The sequence below is a fragment of the Struthio camelus genome, chromosome 8, assembly GCF_040807025.1.
Source record: "Struthio camelus isolate bStrCam1 chromosome 8, bStrCam1.hap1, whole genome shotgun sequence".
Classification (NCBI taxonomy): Eukaryota; Metazoa; Chordata; class Aves; order Struthioniformes; family Struthionidae; genus Struthio; species Struthio camelus.
This window is the reverse complement of record NC_090949.1, coordinates 5,645,271-5,664,748: the sequence shown is the minus strand read 5'-3', so window position 1 is coordinate 5,664,748 and position 19,478 is coordinate 5,645,271. Positions and strand designations below refer to the sequence as shown.

Below are 19,478 nucleotides of genomic sequence, written 5' to 3'. Positions count from 1 at the left end.
TCTTATTGGCATTGATCTCCTGTTCTATGGTGGTGAAATTGGTGCATTTTAGCAGATTTATGTCATAGAGGTTTTTCTCCTCTTTTATTCTCTTGTGAAGAAATACAGTCATGGTAACTTCCTAAGAGGCAGGCCACTGCTGAAAGATGTAAGCGGTGTTTTGCGCCGTTGCTTGGCTTTACGTGCTTGTTGCTTTACCCACATCTGCCTTGCTGGCTCTTGACTGCCTTAGCTGGTGACACGGCGTGGTGCGATATCCCTTGCCCTGTGATGCATCTGCTGCCTTGCTCTCGTGCTAGGAAAAGGGATGTTTTGGGGTAAACTGAGATCAAGGGAACTTGCTTTTGCAGACATACGTGCCCTGGGAATTCAGGAGGAATTAGCAACTTTGCTGCGGAGAGCGTTTAATGAGTGCTTGGGCTCTGCTGGCCTGAGAGCGAGGATCTAAAGGAGCCGGCTTTGCAAAGCTGCCTTCTAGGCTGATCTCAAGCTGGGGCTTGTTTCAAAGGCTCCGCCAAACCCGGTCTGCGACGTGTGTCCAAGAGGCTGCAAAGAAGATAGCAGCTAATCAGCAGGTTTATTCCAAAACATCCTTTCTTCTGGTGGGAGGGAGAAATCAAATGCATTTCTGCTTTTTTAGTGTTTTAGAGGGAGCTGGTCTCTTCCTGGGTACGTGCCGCTCCTCGAGCGCTCAGATCTGATGGGCAGAAGAAATCACTCAGCACCCTCATGCTGCTGAGGGTGGAAATGTCCGTCAGGTTGAACGAGGAATGCGTTACATGAGTCGTGTATGTTTATTCAAGTCTCGGACCTGGGTTTGGCTTTAAAAGGTTTTCGTTGTTACGTCTCCTCTTCTTTGCTTGTCGACCGAGGTGCATCACTGGTTAAAAGGAAGAGGAGGATGCAGCCTTAAATATCCGAGTCTCTTTAAAAGAGATGAGGCAAGTCTTTTTCGGTTCGGTTTAACGCGCGGTTTTCCGAGTGGCGCGTGAGCGTCCGTTGGGTTGGAGGTGGCAGTGTGCGAGGGCCACCTGCCGGCTCTGCCTCGGCGTGCCGGGGGCCGCCGGGAGGGACGAGCCCCGGGAGCTCGCCGGCACGCGTGTCCCCTTGCGCCCCGCTCCCTGCCTCCCCCCACCCCAGCACGGGACCTTTACCGGGGAAATACCAATGGGGGCCGCCTGGAGCACCTGGGACGGCCACGTGGTTTTGAGGTTGGGTCTGGTGGTGGCTCTGGGGCCAAGGAGGTAAATCCCGGTGGCGGAAAGGTTCCCGGGGCAGACGTGCTCCTCAGGATGCTCCCGATCCCACGTCCCACCGGGCGCGCGGCCGGGGCCGGCACGCTCAGCCCAGGCTGAAGCCTGTCTCCCAGCTCTTGGTCATTAGAGGTGTCCGGTAAGAGCATTTGGCCGTCCTGGCCGAATTCCAGGTTGGGAAATGACAGCGTTATCGTTTCCTTTGTCATTTTAATTGGATGCAGTGTTCTTCTTTCGCTAAATGGCTACAGAGTGGTTTTTTAGGCTGTCAAACAGCTGCTGCGTTCAGCCTCAAATACAGCTGCGTTTCAGCGTTGGGGGGAAGAAGGCCTTTTCACATGCCCCGGGATGAAAGGAAGTTTACATGTGAGACACATCAGTGTTAAGCATATAAAAGCATCAGGCAAATGGAGGCAGAGTAGAAAAGGAAGAACCGAGACATGAAAGGAGAAACGAGATGGCAAGAATTAGAAAATAATTGGAGGAACCGCGCAAAAGCCAATAAGCAACGGGAATGAGGAGCAGCAGTTCTTAAGATACTTAAGGGATGTATTGACAAAGATGCTCGCGCCGGGGACGGAAGCAGGGGATGTAATGGGCATCGTCTTCCTCACGTCTCTGCGCGTTGGCTTTGATGTTGCAGTACACGTGGCTCAATAAAACACTCTTTAAGGCTTTATTAATATGAATTAATGGCTGATTTCTCAGGAGGTGGTAACTTCTGTTTTGGGATAGCTGGAGAAGGAGGAAGAGCATTTGGGGAGGGTGTAGAAAGGGCAAGTTGTGTCTCCACGGGTGTTGGGGGGTGGTTTCTAGCCCAGGAAGAGGCCAGGCTGAGCGTTGCTCCATCCTCAGCAAAAAGATCACATCGCGGCGCTGACTGCCTTCCAAACCCAGATGCTTCCCAAAAGGCTTCGTGTCTTGTGCGGCATTTTATTTGGGGTCATGGGGAAGGGAGGAGAAGGCTGAGGTTTCTCCTGCTGGCCCTTGGTTGGGCTGGTCCTTGAGGACAAGGAGAAGGTTGTGTCCTGATGCAGGGGTGTCCGTAGATGCAGGTGTTCCTAGTTAACCCAGCGCGCGGTGTCTCGCAGGGCTCTTTGCTCTTGAGATCACTAAAAATGCAGCTCGCTCCAGGCCTTGATTAATTTTGTTTATTTACAAAAATACTGTTTATCCACCAAAATACGATGCTTCTCCCCTTTGGTGCAGTAGGAGCAGACAGCAGGCAGCTCCCTTTCGCTGAAATCCCCGGTGGGCTCCTCGGGCGAGCGCCGTGCCTGGGCGTCTCTGCTCTCCCTGGTGGGGCTGGCCAGGGGCTCTCACCGCAGCCTTGGCCGCCGGGAGCCGGGGCGACCGCGGGCACTTGGTCTGTGCCCGCTCCAGTCCTGTCCTCAGCTGGTTTTCCACCTTTAAAAGAGGCCTGGAAGGGCTCGTGTGGGGATGCTCCAGTCTCCTAGCGGCAGCTGTTTGCCTCTTTGGGTTTAAAGGATATATAGGTGAGCACAGGCAGGGCTGTCTTTTACGTGCAATTATATTAATGCGTTGAAAACGAAGAGCGATGTTACATAATTTGGACTGCAATGCAGAAGCACTCGTTTAATTTTTAATTATTCAATTTTTGCCTGCACGTAACTCCCTACCTGAGCAGAGGGCTCGGCTTGCGGGCGCCCATCCCGGCTCCTGGTTGGGAAAGGCGATGCGTTACTCACGGGAAAGCCTCTCGAAACGGCCAGGTGGGCCTGGGAGAGGCCAGAGCCTCGGCCAGAGCCTCGGCCAGAGCCTCAGCGTTTGACTCGCTGCCCGAGAGGCACTTAGTGCCTCGTTTCGTATCAGGGGAAGCTGAGCCAGGTTTCTGCCCGGCCTCTGCAGCTGAAAGCGTTGGCGGCCTTTTTGCCGGGGTGAGGGTTAAAGTTGCCGTTCAGCTCTAGCCCACAGTGAAGTGTCCGTCCCTCCTTGGTCCAGGAGGGGACCGAGAGGGCGCCCTGGCGGCTCGTCCCCTACGCGTCCGGACTTCCCAGCTCACCGGGGTGAAGAGCCGAGCGGCTGGGAGCTCTCTTGAACCTCTGCACTGCCGTTGCTCTCCTGTCCGTTCCTCATGGGACCATCTGAACGCAGCGGAGGTCTGGGCAGCCCAAATTTCAAAAATGCCACTCGCAAGCTGGGGGTGTGAGACGTCTCATCCTGCACCAAGGCAGAAGAGTACAGCTTGTGCGGTGCTGTTGGGCTGGGGAGAGGGATTTGCCATTAACCCCACGCAGAAGGATGGCGATCGCGAAGCTGGTGGCTGGCCGGGAGTATCGCTGATGCCGTGAACGTGATGCTAACAGCAGCTTGGTTGCTTACTAAAAGACTTGAGTCCGTAAGCTGGGGAAGTGCATGAATTTTAGGCTGTAGCCTGGCCCTGGCCCTGGCCCTGGCCCTGGCGATGGGTCCCTCAGGACCGGAGCTGCAGCTCAGGACCATCGGTGGTCTGCAGCACTCAGCAGCGATCGTGGGAGCAGATCCTGAGCCTGCACCACGGTGCCGGGCTGGTGGTGGTTTCTAGGCTCAGGTCGAGGTGGGTTTTTTTAGCCTACCAAAGCCTGTGTCAGCGGGGTCGTGGCTGCAGCTCTGCTTTGACAGCCGGCCCAGCCGGTGTGACCAGGCTCTCTGCGACCAAGCTGCTCGCTCCCGGCCAAACCCCAAACCGGTTGAAACCGAGGGCAAAACCCTCCTTGGCTTCATCGAGAGAAGGTTTCAACCGTCTTGTGTTTTCCTTCCCGAGGGGAGCGGGCACGTCTGTGCCGTGAACGATATAAAACTGCTGTTGGCCATTTTTAGTGGTCTCTTAGGAGGGTCGGTTGGTGCAGTGGAAACCTGTGGGCGCCTGGTCGACTGAGCCGTGACGTGTGCGGGGCGTTGACGTGGCGGGCGGCTGCTCTGACCTACAAACGCTTGCTATGAAAGGCTCCTGCTATCGCCACGGCTTCGTGCAAGCGGTCAAACGGTCCGTAAGCAGCATCGATAGCGCTGCGCGGTTCCCCTGTGCCAAACTGCGGGGGCCTGCGGGGTCCAGAGGTCCTGCTGCCCTGGGAGAGCAGCCATCCAGGCTGTCCATGTGCCGGGCGCGTAGCAAGCGGGGAGTCGCGTGGGGCATCAAATGGTCCCCGTGCAGATCGCCAGCCTGTGAGCCGGGCTGGCTTTGCTTCCCTGCGCCTAGGTGCCCACATTTCTCGTAGTTGCCTGTAGAAGATGCACAAAGCACATCCCGCTGCGTGGGGTTTGTTGGGGTGCGAGAGAGATGGCAAAGGGGTTGTCGTAGCCCTCGGGTCTGAATCACCTGCCTGTTTTGCTCCCCGGTTCTCCCCTTCTTTCATTTCATTGCCCTGCTCTGCACTTTCCGCCCTTCCAACAAAAGCGGCAGGCTCAGAGCAGCTCAGGCTTCAGAGTTCCCAAAATGACAAAGGTTAGCACAAATCAGAAAAAAAAAAAGAAAAGAGAAGAGAAAAAGATCAAGTCAAAGCCCTGCTTGCACCCAGGCTCGGCGCTTCAATGCGTGCTGCAAGCAGCCCCCTGCCGCGGCTGCGCTCGGCTGCGAGAGAGCAGCAGGCTGAAATCTCGAAGCGTGGGGGTCCCGTCGTCGTCCTCCTGGAGTCGAGGGAAACGCTGAAGGAGCCGGCACAAGGCCCTGGGCGATGACGTCCGTTGAAAGCAGTGGGGGTTTTGCCCCTGCTTTTGTTGCACAGGGGAGCGATCCCTTACGGGTTTGCCGAGGAAGGAGAAATATCCTGGATTTGTCCCGGGGCTGAGAGGAGCATCGGGCAGGCGCCTCTGCAGTGAGGAGAGGCTGGTGGTGACCGAGGAAAGGGGCAGATTCGTGAAGGTGAAGTGGATTTCTGCCCGGGCCGTGCTTTGTACATCCTATCGCCAGGCCGGTAGGCAAAAAAATTCCTCTTCGGGGAGGATCCGCGCTGAACCCGATGCCTTTGTGCCTCTGCTGGCTCCGCTGATTTATATAGATCATCAATATGACAATTATATACACCTGCAGATTTAATTACCACCATTTTCGTCAGGCAGTGACAGATTTATGCCTCTATTCAGTTCCTGTAAATCTGAAACAAGCTTGACTAGACCCGAAAGTCCTCCCATTGATCACTGCGCACTGGCTGGTCTCTGGCCCTCTTGACAAGCTCTTCTTTCAAAAGTGATAAATTTCAGCTGCAGAGTCAACTTTTTCCCCTTCTCCATCTTTCTTTCTTTCTTTCTTTTTTTTTTTCCTTCCCTCTCCGCTATCTCTCAAAGACTTGAAGACGGAGCTTGAAATCGGGTTACGCGCTCCCAAACACCCGAGAGTTTGCGACGATAACCCGTGTCGAGAGCCGCGGGGAGCGCGCCCGGCGAGTAAGGGCTCCCCTGCCTTCTCCATCCCCGTGCGGCGGCGCGGGTGCGGATTCATCCTGCCCTCGGCGTCAGACACCAGCGCTGGGCCCTGCTGGGGAGCCGGAAGGAGGAGGAGGAGGAGGAGGAGGAGGAGGAGGGTCATCCCCTCCTTGGAAAACTCTCGGTTGTGTCTTCAGCACGGAGACCGCCCCAGCCCACCTGCAGATGAGGAACGACCGGCTGTTCTCGTTTCCCGTGCAAAGGCTGAGGATGCTAAAATAATGTCTAATTTGCCTGACCTCTTGGCCTCAGCATAACGAGCACTTAAACAAATTAGTCTGCGGGAGCGGGCTGAAGTTTACCCTTGAAGTGGAGTCCGTCTTGTCCCTCTAATGCATCCCCCTCCTGTCCCCCCACCGTCTCTGCCTGACCTAGCCTGGACGATATGCTCTGATGTCTTGCTAAGTGCCTGGCAGATGGTCTGGAGTGGCTGGCCGTTACCTTCCCTGTCAGCCCGCTATGGATATAAATAGCTGTTTGCCTCCCTGGGAAAATTGCTGGCTGACTCGGAAAGTAATCTTGGTAGATATCTCGGAGCTGTGGGATTTCAAGGCACAGAGGTGTAGAGGGAGGGGATCGTCGACTGGGTAGCAGGAGCCCATCTCAAAGAGCCTGTCTCTGTGTCTCCTCTCCCCAGCGAGGCAGTGCCTGGAGGAGCAGAGGGACACGACGGTCTCTGCTGCTCGTGAAGGGACACCTTGGCGTGGGATGTGTCCTCTAACCGTGGACTGGATAGCACCGAGCAGGCTTTGCAGCCGCCCTCTGTCCCCAAAGTGGTGGGCAGTGCAAGGGACAGGGGCGTTGCGACATGTCTCTGGAGTCTGTAGTTGGAGGAGGGAAGCACAAGTGAGAAGAAATCGGGGACTATGAGGTTGAAAAACCCCTGAGACATTGTGATTGGTCATTTTACTATTTATCTTCCTACTGATTTTATTGGAGTATTTAAAGAAGTAGGACCCAAGCCCTCGCCTCCAGATGTTGAACCGGAGGGGTTCAGCAATATTGGGGCATTGGTCTTGCTTGCAGGGTAGAAATTTTAGCTCTAGCTCTTTCCTGGGGTTCAAAACGGCTTCCTGTGGAAACAAGTGAACCCTGGGGGATTTGAGAGGTCCACTGGGTTAAGCTTTCTGTTGGAAACCTATCAGAAAAGGAAGGCAAGGATGTTTCTGAGTCTGACCAGGTGCAGGAGAGACAGGTACCGCCAGGGTGCTGCAGTCTGCGGCGTGGGAAGCTCTTCTCCAGGGCGGTGGGAGAGTGGTGCCTGGCTAGCAGAGAAAGCTAGGCATTTTCCAGATTTCCATTTTGCCTGGTGATTTTTGAGCGCATCCTTTGGGACATCATGCTGCTTTGCAGATGATCCCGGGTCAATCCCTCTGGCTGTGTGTCTTGGCATCTCGTCGCCAACTATGGCAAGTAGCTGATGTTTGGGGAAAAAAATGTAAAAAACAAGGCATATATTGCGTGGTCCTTTCCCTTACATCCAGCATCTGTGCCCTAGGGATTTCTTGAGCAGGAATTTGTCTCTGGGCTGTTGTGCTTGATAGCCACGGATAGATCTGTTTTCCTTGAATTTAATTCCCTTTTCAATGCTTTTATACTTTATGGTGGATGAAACATTGCCTTTTGTTAGTTTTTACACTCCTAATTCTTGTAGCGTGAGAAATAGCGAATAATCATTCTCTTTTCAGCTGCTCCACCGGCTTCATGATTTTATGGGTTTTTATCATATCCCTGCTCAGTTGTTTGGATTCCTTACTGAGGAGTCCTAATGCAGTTAGTTCCTCCTCTCCGTAAAGCCATCTCCATCTAATCTTCCTTGTCCCTTTCCTCTGGACCCTTTTAGTTTTGCTGCGTCCTTTCTGAGATGAATGACCTGAATACTGCTAGCAGCATTCGAGGTCGTGTTGCTTTCACCGAAGCTGACTTTCACCTGCCATTTTCTTGCCTGCTTTCCTGTAGCACTTCACAGCTTTAGCTTTGAGGAGACTAAATTTAGAACCGGTGGCCAACTTTGTTATTCACCTCCTCTTCTGCACTGCTGAGGTCCTAGCAAAGATCTCCATGGGGTCCCTGGTAACCTCCTTTTGCTGTGAAAGCTGTCCCCCTATTCCTTCCCTTCCTGGTGGGCTTCAAGAGGACGTACCCTGTTATCCCATCCCCACGTACACTTTTTGGGAAACCTGGAGGGTGGATTTCAAAGAGAGCTCTGTGAAACGAGGCTATCACACTGGATCACCCTTGTCTACTGGCTTACGGACAGCTTTGAGTGGTCCATATTTATCCATGTGCCTACCAGTTCCTTTGCTTTATTGCAGTTGCTAACTGTCCAGGGCAGAAGTAGGATTTACTAGTCTATAATTTCCAGGATGCATGAGAGCTTTTTGAAGAGACTGTGGTCTCCTTTGCCAAGTTTTGTTCCTCTGGTAGCTCACCCTTTCCGAGCGATAGGTCATGTGTCGCCCGAGCCCTGCAGCTGTCCTCCTTTGGCACTCGTAGGTGAATACCATCTGGGCCGAGTGATTCATACTGCTCGTTTTATCGATTTGTTCTAAAACCTCCTCAACGAAGGCTGCCGTTTGAGCCAGTTTTGCTGACTTGTCCGCTGGGAGGGCACCGTTCCAGGGTGGGAGATGCCCTGCGCTCTCTGAGCGGACACCGGTGTGGGGAACTCACCCCACACGTGGCTGCGTCTCCTCTGAGCGCTCCTCTTCCTCTCTGCTCAACTGTCGGTCTTAGTGATGCACTGGCAGGCTGCCTCCGCCTAACGGGGCGGTATCCACTCCGGGGACGTTGTGTAACAACTCTTTTTCAGGTGGGTCTTTCCCCCCAGGTTCTGACACTTGAGCGTCAGTAGGCAATTGGGAAAAACTTGGCTGTGCTGCTTAGGCAAGTGAGGGGATGTGATTTTTTTTTTTTTTTTATGGGAATGTGGGGGCTTACAGGTGTTAAGCCTGTGAAAATGCCAAGAATTGGCTGACGCCTCCCAGGTGCAGGAGACAACAACAAAAGTCAACAACAAAAGTGGCCCTCTCTGGCCTTTAGATATGAGCCTCTCATCCCTTAAGTTATTGACATGCATCCTCTTTATTTCAGCTGCTGTCCTGGTATGGAGCGCAGGGCTTTCTTTATTTTCTTTATTTTATTTTTTTTCCTGTGACCACATCTCCAGGGCATTGGTCCAGGACGTAGATTTGTCTCACTTCCCAGATCTCCCCTGTATTTCATGTTTACGGCAGATGGAAGCAAACTAACAAAACATGAGTAAAAATCAAACACCGGCAAAAGTTCCAGCCTGCGTGCTGCAGCTGTGTGCATCAGCCAAGCTTTTGCCCAGTTTTTGGTCAAACTTGTGAAATGCAATGGCGAATAACCTCGGAGGGGATGTTGCACAAGCGTAGCCAAGTACGTCCTTGGGTCTGCAGAGGCTGGTGGAACAATGGGGCATATCTCGTAGGGGCAGGAGCTACAGAGCAAAGCCGGTCGGCTGGGACCCGTTAATGAGAAATCAGGATCTTTCGCACTGGAAGCAGCAGCGCGGCACAATGTCATTCGAAGAGTAAGGGAGGGTTTTGTTGTTAAAGGACCAGTTAGGGCCGTGGCATATTCAGGAGAAAAATCGCCGTTCGAGGGTAAAGCTTGCTAGAGCTTTGGAAAGTAACTCCTGGTGTTACTCGGTGACTTTCCCGAAAGCGAACGCACCGTGCACCACGAGGACAAACCTGGTTAGCTGTCAGCCTTGCAGCAGCTGGGGGCTGCGCGCGACCGACCGGCGTGCAGACGTCACGGTGGGATGGTGTCTCTGACAGGGCCAGAGAGTGGCTCCAAAAATACTGGATGACCTTTTTCTTGAATCTTTAGATTCTCCCGTGTCCACAGGTCCTTTGGAAATTTTGCCCAAGGTGCTTGGAAAGAGTGTCTTAAAAAGGCAGAATGACCTACAGGCTGGGCTTTTTTTCCTACCTGAAACTGAAGGGGGAGGGGAAAAATACAGATATTCAGTGATGAATGTGATCTTTTTTTTTCTTTTTTTTTTAAATGGGCCCATAAAAACGTATATTATCCCATGAAAGATATGTCAGTAAAATCTCGGAAGTAAAAAATCTTTACGTGTCAGGATATGCATTTTGACACCTGAATTTATTTGAATCGAGTTCTGAGCTGGAGACACCCAAATGCATGAGGTGAGCGGCTCATTGTGGGAACGGTGCCTGACCCGCTCCCGAGGTCTTTCCGAGGACAGATAGTCCTGAAAGAGGCTAAGGCAAGAGCTTGCTTCGTTTGAGTCGGAGCCCTTTAAAGGACACGCAAGTTTTCGACATGGAGCAAAAGGGTTAGCTAATGTGGAACTTAAATAAAAACGCAGTCGGGTTCCAGGCAGAAAATAAGCCAGGTTTAAATGTTAACGAGGAAATATAAGTCCAAGTCAAAATCTGTGCTCTGCTGTATAAAATGAGTCTGCAGAGACTGGCGTTATGGCAGAGTTCATTTGACTAATCAGAGGCATCTATTAGTGCAAAATGCTTCCAAATGGAAATGAAAATTGTTTTGCCGTTTTTCATCAAAACGTTGGCGGGTGTTTTTAAGGAGAGTCGCTTTTTTGCGTGCACGCATGGGGTTTCTTCCTCTTCCTGACAAGTTCTCAGGTCTGAAAGGGGGAACGAGGAAATGGGAATAACTGGATGTCCGCGCTGGGCTCGGGGTAGGGGGCTGTAATTATGACATTGCACCATCTCAGGTAGATCAGCTCAGGGCAGGCAGGCGAAATTGAGCTGCTGAGGCCAAGCTTGGCTCCCAGCAAGGTCCCCATTGCCTTCAGAAAGACCACGAGCTTGGCAGCCCACTGGTGAAAATACCCTTTGCTCTGTACTGGCTGGTGCAGGAGAAGTGGAGGACGAGCGGAGCAGACGTTGGCCCCTCAGATCTATGCCCCCTGTCCATCCGTGGTCACGCACGTGGGGAGGTCGGCTCATTGAAGCAGGTGTTTTGGGGAGGAAGTAGGCATGAGCCCACGCTGCGAGGTGTCAGATTTGTTGGAGGTGAGCCGTTTTCCTCCATTAATCGAGGTTAGTAGGGTAACGATCAATAATGAGGCAGGTGGCAGTCCCGCAGCAGGCATGAAGCTGCCAGCCTCCAGTGACTTCATCTGGACTTTCCTCTTCTCCTTGCCTGGATCTGCTCCTCTTCAACCTTTCTTGTCCCCCTCCTTCCCGTCACAGATGGTCAGGGAGGGGAGCAGCCATCGCCATTATGTTGGAGGCATCAGCCGGGGTCTTTGGAGGCTGATGTTCTGATGTTCCTGTAGATGTCAAGGACCTGGGCCGCGTTTGATACCAAGCTAACGCATTGCGGTGTAATTAGTGGTCTCCTACTGTTATTAACCCCTGACTCAGCCAGGCTATTTTTTAACGGAGGTGCAAGAAGTTAATACCAGTGCTAATGGCTGCACATCCAAGGCCTTAATGAAAGGCGTGTGGAGACCAGGCCTATCATCAATATCTTTCACACTTTGAACTTGAAATGATCCTCTCTCCTCCTGCCTTTTCGTGGCTCTCCACACGCCTTTGGGATAAAACTCTGGGTGCTGCCCCGGAGCCATCACCCCGGATGGGAGCAGCGGCCGACGGAGCGCCTCTGCCCCGCGGGTCCATAGAGATGTCGTTGCCTGCCGGCTTTGTGGGGGACGCATCCGGGTGGTGGGGGCTGACTTCTGCCATTTCTCTTCTTTTCCATACTTCTGACTTATTTGCGAGACAGCCGGGAGGGAGGGAGGGAGCGAGCTCCGAGGGTTGTCCGGTGGTGTCTGGCGGGAGAGGAGCTAACGTGTGACAGCTCTGCAGCTAGATTGTGCTCTTTTAAAATCAGAATCCATTTTTTATTGAAATACATTTTTCTTTTTAAAAATAAGGCTGTTTAAATAAATCTGAAATTATGACAACCTATTTTAAGGCCTAAATTTACTATAATCTATTAATCACTTAAATAACTTCCATCAAGGAGTCCTCCTCAAATATTAATGAGCTGAAGGGTGCTGCTTTTTCAATGATATGTCAAATCAGGGGGAAAACATCTTTAACTCTAGCTTTCTAAATGTCACAATGTCATATACTTAGTATCTATTATTTTCAGTTTTTTACAATGGAGCAAATGCTGGTATTTACATTTTTCCAAATGTCAGTGCATTGAGTTCCTGTTGTGCATAAAAGCTCTTGCCTTAATTACTCCTAATTTCACGTTAGCAAGCAGGTGCGGGGAGAATATTTTCTTCAATTTGAGCTAGTTCAGTTGAAGCTGGGAAGCCGTGGGGAGTTGAGAAAGCAGGAAAGCCTGTTTTCCCCTTTCAGCCTATGAATAAAGACCAGGTGGGAGAGGAGGAGATCTGCTTTTTCCAGCCCTCGCAGCTCCCGGGACCGGATTTTCAAAGGGGATCTGTGCGCCCTAAATACGCAGCTCAGCAGTTAGAGGGAATTTCAAAAGTGCTTCTGGCTGGATAGATGCTTTAACTCCTCTCCGTTTTGCGTCCCGGTGATTCGAGGAGAGCTCGGCGTCTCTCTGCTTGGGACGCTTTAAGCGCGCTGCTTACCGCCAGAAATATGGCCCGTGCTGAGCAGAAACAAGCTGCCAATTCACTTGCTGCAGCTAATGTTTCTTTTGATTAATCAAATCAGTTTGGAAGGGCGAACCTGGTTTCTGATGCAGTTTTTTCCCCCTTGGTAGCTAGCTCACTTAAGGCAGCCTAATGAAATTAATTAACAGTAGATTTAAAATGTTGTTTTTTGGCACCATAATTGAATTCTGGTTTTCGTTTGAAGGCAGCTCGAGACAAGTGGAATAAAGATGACAATTTGCAAAGTGAGCCCATGCTATTTCCCAGCACAATAAAAATGTGCCACTGCAAATAGGAATGAGAAGATGTGCATGGCGAGAATGGGTCCCGTGTAGCGGAGGCAGGGAGAAGGGCTGTATCTCGTTGTGAAGCTCATCATGTTTTTAATGGTCATTCCAACAAATGCAAATGAAGCTTATTTTTTTCAGGAATCACGTCCCCGTCCTCAGCTGTTCCCGGTCCCTCCTGCTTGCGTTTCCATGCATCTGCCGTCGCAACGGCATGTAACGTTGCTCCTTAACCCAGCCCTGCCTGTCTGTTCCAGTGCAGAAAAGCCCTGAAGTTAAAAGTACTTGAGCAAAGTCAGAGTGTTTGGGCAAACGTGCAGGTGCATCTGCACATCTGGGGGCTGTCGCCTGTGTGGGGAGCTGCAAAAAGTGGCCAGAGACTTTTGGCCAAAGGCCTCTTAATGCCTCTCCGTTACAGCCAGACTTGCGAGTCTGATCGTGGCTCACGTCTGCCTCTGCCACCTGCATGCAGACTCGTCCGTTCATGAAGGAAAGGGAAATATTTTCTGTTTGAAATAATGAGCGGATGAGCAGCAGGATCCCAGTGATGCCATTAGTGCTGCTGAGAAGTTGTCCTAGATCCTCGGTTCCCCAAGACTGGAGCCGTGTTTAATATTAAGCGCACGTGTAAACCCCGGCTGAATTAGGGCCAGGAAGATGCTGTCAGACTTGGTGGCTCTGGCCAGAAGATGCTGTTGGTACGTGCCACGTCCCCACACCACAATTACAGCTGGGTTCATTGGCACTATACTTGTAGAGCCGCCTGTAATTTGGGAGAAAATTTACTCTGCTGTTCAAGGAGAAGAGGGTCTGCAACCCTGATTTTGCCTGCGGGTCTTCTCCTGGTCGTGGGTGGCTGGCAGGGAGGGGGACGGTGGTGGTCCTGGATGAAGAGGTGGACGGACACCTTCAGCTTACAAGCTCACCAGCGCATGTGCCTTGGGGCCAGCTTGGTGCCGGTGCAGCCGGTTGCTCCCTCTGTCCGTTTTTTGGAAGGAGGTGAACGGCCCCGCTGGTGGTTCTCCTGTGCCGCATTTCACGCGTGACCTGCTTTCCTTCTGCAGAGATCTCGGGGAACACGGACGACATCCCCTTGGTGCGCTGGCGGCAGCAGTGGCTGGAGAACGGCACGCTGCTCTTCCACATCCACCACCAAGACGGTGCCCCCAATCTGCCCGGCTTCGAGCCCACTGAGGAGCCCCAGACCGAGTCGGCTGAGGAGGAGCTGAGGATCCTCCACATCTCCGTCATGGTACGTACTGCGAGGGCGCAGAGCACCTCGCTTCCCCTCTCGCTACCGTCCCTGCTCCCCAGAGCTCTTAAGGGCCGGGATTTGAACCCGGAGAGATTTAGGGATCTGGAAACCTTTAGAAAATTGGGTCTTTGGGCCTTTGAAAACCCATATATTTCCCCATGTTGCTGCAGCTGAGCGTGGCCTAGAGGCGAGGGTCACTGAGCAGGTCTCGTGCTCTCTGAGCTCCAGAGCATCCAGATGTTCCCAGCAGCTGGGCAGCTCCCGGCTGCCGCTGGTGCTACGCACGGGGCTTCCTCCCGAGGCCCAAGCAGAGGTACTTTTAAATTGGATGGCTTTAAACGTCTCCCTTTAGCTCGCATCAGGATGGCTTTAAACGTCTCCCTTTAGCTCGCATTGCTTTCCAAATGAATGCCGCCCGACCGGATCCGGGCTACGGCTGGCTCTTTCGCAGGTGTGCTTTTATCTTCGGTGGTGCTGTGGTTTAAAGGTCTTAACCGCCTGCCTGGGGTTAATTCAGATTGACTTTTTCGAGAGTCCTTCGCCCTGCGCCTTGCAGACCCCGCGCTTTGATTCTCAGCTGCCTCTGGCACCCCGGTGACCAAAAAATAGCAGCGGCTGGCCCCCCGCGGCCAGCTCAAAGCTCGACGTGGCCCCGGAGACATGGGGAGCGAGCGGGAAGGGAATCTGTCGCTCCTTCTCCACCTCCGTGCCCGCAGCGTCTGCGCAGATCCGGCGCCTGCTTCCTTCCCAGCTCCGTTAGGCGACGAGCGGCGCTTTTCCGCCGGGCGCTTTTATCAGCGCTGCAGCCCGGTGGCTTTGATTTTTGCAAGCCTGGGCTTCCCATAAGCGCGAGTCTCTGGTGCGCGGAGGGCGCTGCGTTCCCCGGCCGGCTCTCCCCGCTGCTCTCTGCCGTCCTGCAGAAACGCGGGAAAAGAATTCAAGGGCAGAGAAATGGGGGAAGACAGGGAGCAGTGTTTTTTGAGGTGATTTTGGAGTTTTTTTCTTATCTTCGGGAAGAATCTGAAGAATCCTCTGGGCTTCTGTTTTGTTTTGTTTTGGTTTGGGTTTTTTTTTGCCACCAGAAGATAATTAGCTGGAGACAATGTGCTGCCCAGGCTGCAAACAGGCTGTTTAATGGTGCCTACCCTAATGAGAGTGTCAATAGCTCTTCCAGATTGCAGCCCGAGGCCAGGTTTCTCCTACATCATTTGTGCTTGATTAGTCTCAGGAAAAAAAAAAATCACTAGTAAAGCCAACCCCAAAACATTGTAGTCCACTTCTTTTATTTTTAATTCTTCTTTTTTTTTATTCCTTCCTGCTTATGAGCTGATGTGCGGCCTCTTGGGAACCAGGGGATGCGGTGGACTTGCAGGGGAGCCCTAAGCTGGCTCCCTGCTCCCCAGGCTCTCTGAGCTTTGCTCGCAAGGACCTCGCTCCCGTGGTCCAGCGAGGAGAGCAGCACGCAGGGTTACGCCTCGGCGCAAAGGCTGCATGTCCCAGCGGGCGGCCGAACCAGTGTCTGCAGGTTTCTCCAGCCACGAACACAGCAGCTTCACGGGGGTCTGGTCATCTCCTGGCGGTGCTCATTCAGTGGGTCCATGGCTCCTCCTTTCCCACCTCTCCAGCTTCACAACGCCTGTATGATCGTGTTGGGCCTGGCCAAGCCTTTTGGGGTGATCTGTGAGAGGGAGGTGATCTGTGCTCCCGTGCGTGGCCGAAACACGCAGCCGTGAAGTGAAACGTGAAGTTATGCTTGTATGCGAATGCACCACCGTTGTCTTGACTCTCTTGAGCGCTGGCAAATAACAGGATCCAGAAAGGAGTCATTGAGGTAGGGCTTATTATCAAGTTAATGAAAAGCATGTCTGCTAATTGCTGCTCTTGTACGTCAAAATATGTAACTACAGATTGAATTCTCCCTCTCCCCTTTCTTTTCTCATCGCTCTCAGTGCCTCTCAGGCGGCATCCTCACACCCTTACAAAAACAGGTTGGTTTTTGTGCCAAGAATCAGCATCACGTGTAATTTTCAAGCCTGGTTTTCTTTCCTGTTTGGTTGCCAAGAGAAGAAATGTGAGCGATAGGCTGTGTCCATCACTTGAAACCGCTTGCGATCGTGGTCTGCACATGGACCTCGCGAGGCTCTCTTTTTTTCCGAGAAACGCTCCAGCATATCTGTCTAGTGCAGGGGTCCTCTAGCAACTGCTGCTGCCTGTCCAGTGTGATGAGATGAAGCCAGAACTAGTTTTCTGCATTCATGTGGAGAGACACTTGGGGTCTAAGATGGTTCCTGTGCCTTCCCTGACCTGCTCCAACTGGTAGAGGAGCGATGGAGATGCCAGTGCTGGTTTTAGTGCCTCCCTCTTGAGCCTCTCCAAGTCTGAAGCGGCTGAAGGCTTATTCTCAAGCATAGTTTGAGCACTCAGACTACTGGAGCAGAAGAAATTCCAGTTTCAATTAAATAGTAAGCGTTTTTTAGACCCCCACAAATGAACTTTTGCCCAACTTGAGCTCTAGCTTTGTGTCTCTTGTTTATCGCCCACCATGTGCAAGGTGTAACGCAGAGCTCTGGTGTTTGAGGGACATAATGTATGTACAGATGTGCTATAAAAGCCAGGAGTGCCATGGGGTTACTCGCATCTGCCTGTCATCTCATCTGCTGATGGGGTCTTCCACGTGGTGATGGAGAGCCAGGATGTGGGGCTCTACCAGCAGTGGAGATGGAGATAGCCCCTACTTATTCATGGATCAGAGGAACTCGGAGAGATTTGAGTGTGATGGAGAATTGGGCCCTGACTTTATCTTTGCTTTTGAGCAATGCAGTTTGAGCAAGGCCAGGTGGGAATCGAGCACCAGTTTTCAGTCCCAGCGAAAGATTTCCTTTGTGCTGCAGCATCCTGCTGGTGCAGAAAGTGCCCTGTGAGCAGCATAAGGCTGGAGAGAGCGCTGCGTTCCTACCGACCACCCTGTCCTCTGTGTGGCTGCTGGTCTGCTTTATCTCTGGATTTTTCTTTTTTTTCCCTCTTTCTTTTTTTTTTTTGTTTTCCTTTTTGGAAGAAATTTTGGAAAGAGGGCTGGGAGGGTGCGTTGCATCTCCATTATCCTGGGAATGAAAGAGGGTTAAAACATAATGGTCGTTAGAGCTCTTTTTGCCAGCTGCCTCTCCTGTTTCTCATTCAATAATTCCCTTAATGTTTTGTACTAATGGAGCAGATTGTTACTATTATTCTATTTTATCAAGATCACCTATTGCACAAAAAGGAGGAGAGGGGCTGGAGCCAAGGATGGACCTCGAGCTCTTAGCTGGCTCCTGTATAGTCTTTATTATTATTATTGTTCCTGGCAGACAAGACTTAAAGGACTAGCTTGAGCTTTTATCTCACCGGCTCTATCCGCGGGCTGCGGCGGTGCTGTCTCCGAAGGAGAGTGACCTTGTGGACACAGTGGCGAGGCGGGAGGGCTGGGCACCCCAGCACCTCGGCACGGCCCGGGGGAAGCAGCAGCACCTCCCGGTGCCTCTGGTCCCCGTAGGTGATGCGGAGGGAGCTGGCTTCGGCTTTCCCGGTGCCGCCGAGGTTGAGGGCCCATGCCCGCCGGGCAGGAGTTTTCTTCCCTCGCTTTGCCTGGGCGTTGTGCAAACGGCAGTTCAGTCGTCTCAAACCTTGATCTCGTTTAATCTGTGCTGAAATTTCTGCAGCATACCCTGGGAAAATTTCCCGAGATTGAGAGTGACAGCACTGAAACCGGTTGGAAATGGGTCAGAAAAAGTTGCCCGTAGGAGCATTTGCCTCTAATAAGTCTGATCTGTGCTTTCAAAGACTTAACGGGAGAACGAAACAAAACGCGCTTGCCTCTAAACGCTTCTTTTTTGTGTCTAGGTAGAGACTTCAAAGCCAGCCTGGCTCGAGCCGGGCTTCGGCTCGGAGCTCTCCGCCAGCTCCCGGCGCTCCTTGTGCCGACACGCTCTTAACGGCGAGAGCCGCGCTTCTCCCAGCGTTGGCTTCTTGTTGGCCGCCCCTGAATAACCCTGGGGCATTTGCGAGCGCCGAAGGCCTTCACCCCTCCTCGTGCCCTTCTCCTGCCCGCAGAGTCGGCGCTGGCTATGCTCTGCCTTCAGCAGAAGTCGTGAGCGCCCTGGGAGCTGCAGGGCCACGGGTCTAGGTGCCGCTGCGGTCCCCGGGAGCCACGCGCTTGCTTTGCCGACCAGCAGCCGTTGCATGCGGCCGGCGTATCCGGCTGCAGCCTTATGTGCCCTGGCCGGGGCTGCGGTGCATCGACGGCAGGGCTGCGGATAGCAAGCCGGCTCCCCCGGGCTGGCAGCCGGGCTTTGTTCGAGAGCGCTGCTAGAGAGCACGACGTAACATGGAAAGACACCGCTGCGGTTTAAAGGCCGGTCAGCGTAACGGGATTTTTTTGGGGGTGGCAGCGGATGTGTTTTGAAATTCAGACCCCGTGGGAGGTGAGGGCTGTCCGGTGGGAGCGGTGACGTCTAGGTGCCTTTTCTTGAGCGGGTGAGCGTGGGTCGTTGGGATGGGATCGCAGTGCCCCGCTGACTCCTGCGCTGAGCCTGACGTAGGTTTGCGCCCCCAGGGAGGGATGATCGCCCTGCTGCTCTCCATCCTGTGCCTGGTGATGATCCTCTACACCCGCCGGCGGTGGTGCAAGCGGCGCCGCGTGCCGCAGCCCCAGAAGAGCGCCAGCGCCGAGGCGGCCAACGAAATCCACTACATCCCGTCGGTGCTCATCGGGGGCCACGGGCGCGAGAGCCTGCGCAACGCCCGCGTGCAGGGCCACAACTCCAGCGGCACGCTCAGCATCCGCGAGACCCCCATCCTGGACGGCTACGAGTACGATATCACCGACCTGCGGCACCACCTGCAGCGGGAGTGCATGAACGGCGGTGAGGACTTCGCCAGCCAGGTCACCCGCACCTTGGACTCGCTGCAGGGCTGCAACGAGAAGTCCAGCATGGACCTCACGCCAGGTGAGGGAAGGACGGGGAGGATGTGGGTTGAACCGTGTCCTTTCTACCTTGTCTGTCCTCTCTGCAAGTGAGGCATCGTTGCGTTTACAACCTGAGCGACCTGGTGCAGCTGTATTTCTGGGTTTCCCCTACATCTGAGATGTTAGATGGTTTGCAACCCTTTGAGGTCACTTCTTTTGCTTGGAAACCTCCTTGTGGTGAGGTGGCCGTAGTCCCTCTTGAGTGGGCCATGGCTGGGGCAACGCAGAGTTGAGGCTTGAGAGGCAGGACTGTTGAAGATTGGGAAGATATCCTCTCCGAGCTCCACCGTGGTGACTCTGTAAGTTCCCTTCACTGTTCCCGGAGTTCTGGGGTCTGATTCAGCTGAAGTATTCGGTGGCAAAATTTCAGTTGTCATCAGTATGATCCAGAGTTAACACTGCTTTCTTAACACCAGCAAGGATTCTCTGAGGCGTACCTGAGCCCTGGCTGTAGCCAGACCCCAAGTCATAACATGCTTGCTCGTTGGCCATATTACTAAGCGAGCTGTGGAAGTGGAGCCCCTTAAAGGAGACACAGTTTTGGGGAGACCATGATGTGGATTCCTAAAGCTGTTCCGGGGTTTCCTTTGAGAGCGGAAGATCCAGAGCCCCAGGTGCCCTGTGGTTGTGAATAATGAAGTCTCAGCTTTCAGTT

At 53.0% G+C, this 19,478-nt stretch overlaps 1 protein-coding gene across 3 annotated transcripts in view; it reads left to right on the top strand.

Annotated features, from left to right (window-relative positions):
• ASTN1 (astrotactin 1) overlaps positions 1–19,478 on the top strand; it is a 72,764-nt gene that overhangs the window by 8,864 nt on the left and 44,422 nt on the right. For all 3 annotated transcript variants that reach the window (XM_068952127.1, XM_068952126.1, XM_068952125.1), the window contains exons 2-3: positions 13,631–13,818; positions 18,410–18,803. In XM_068952127.1, the coding sequence (XP_068808228.1) occupies positions 13,631–13,818; positions 18,410–18,803 (582 nt within the window). The remainder of the gene's footprint in view (positions 1–13,630; positions 13,819–18,409; positions 18,804–19,478) is intronic.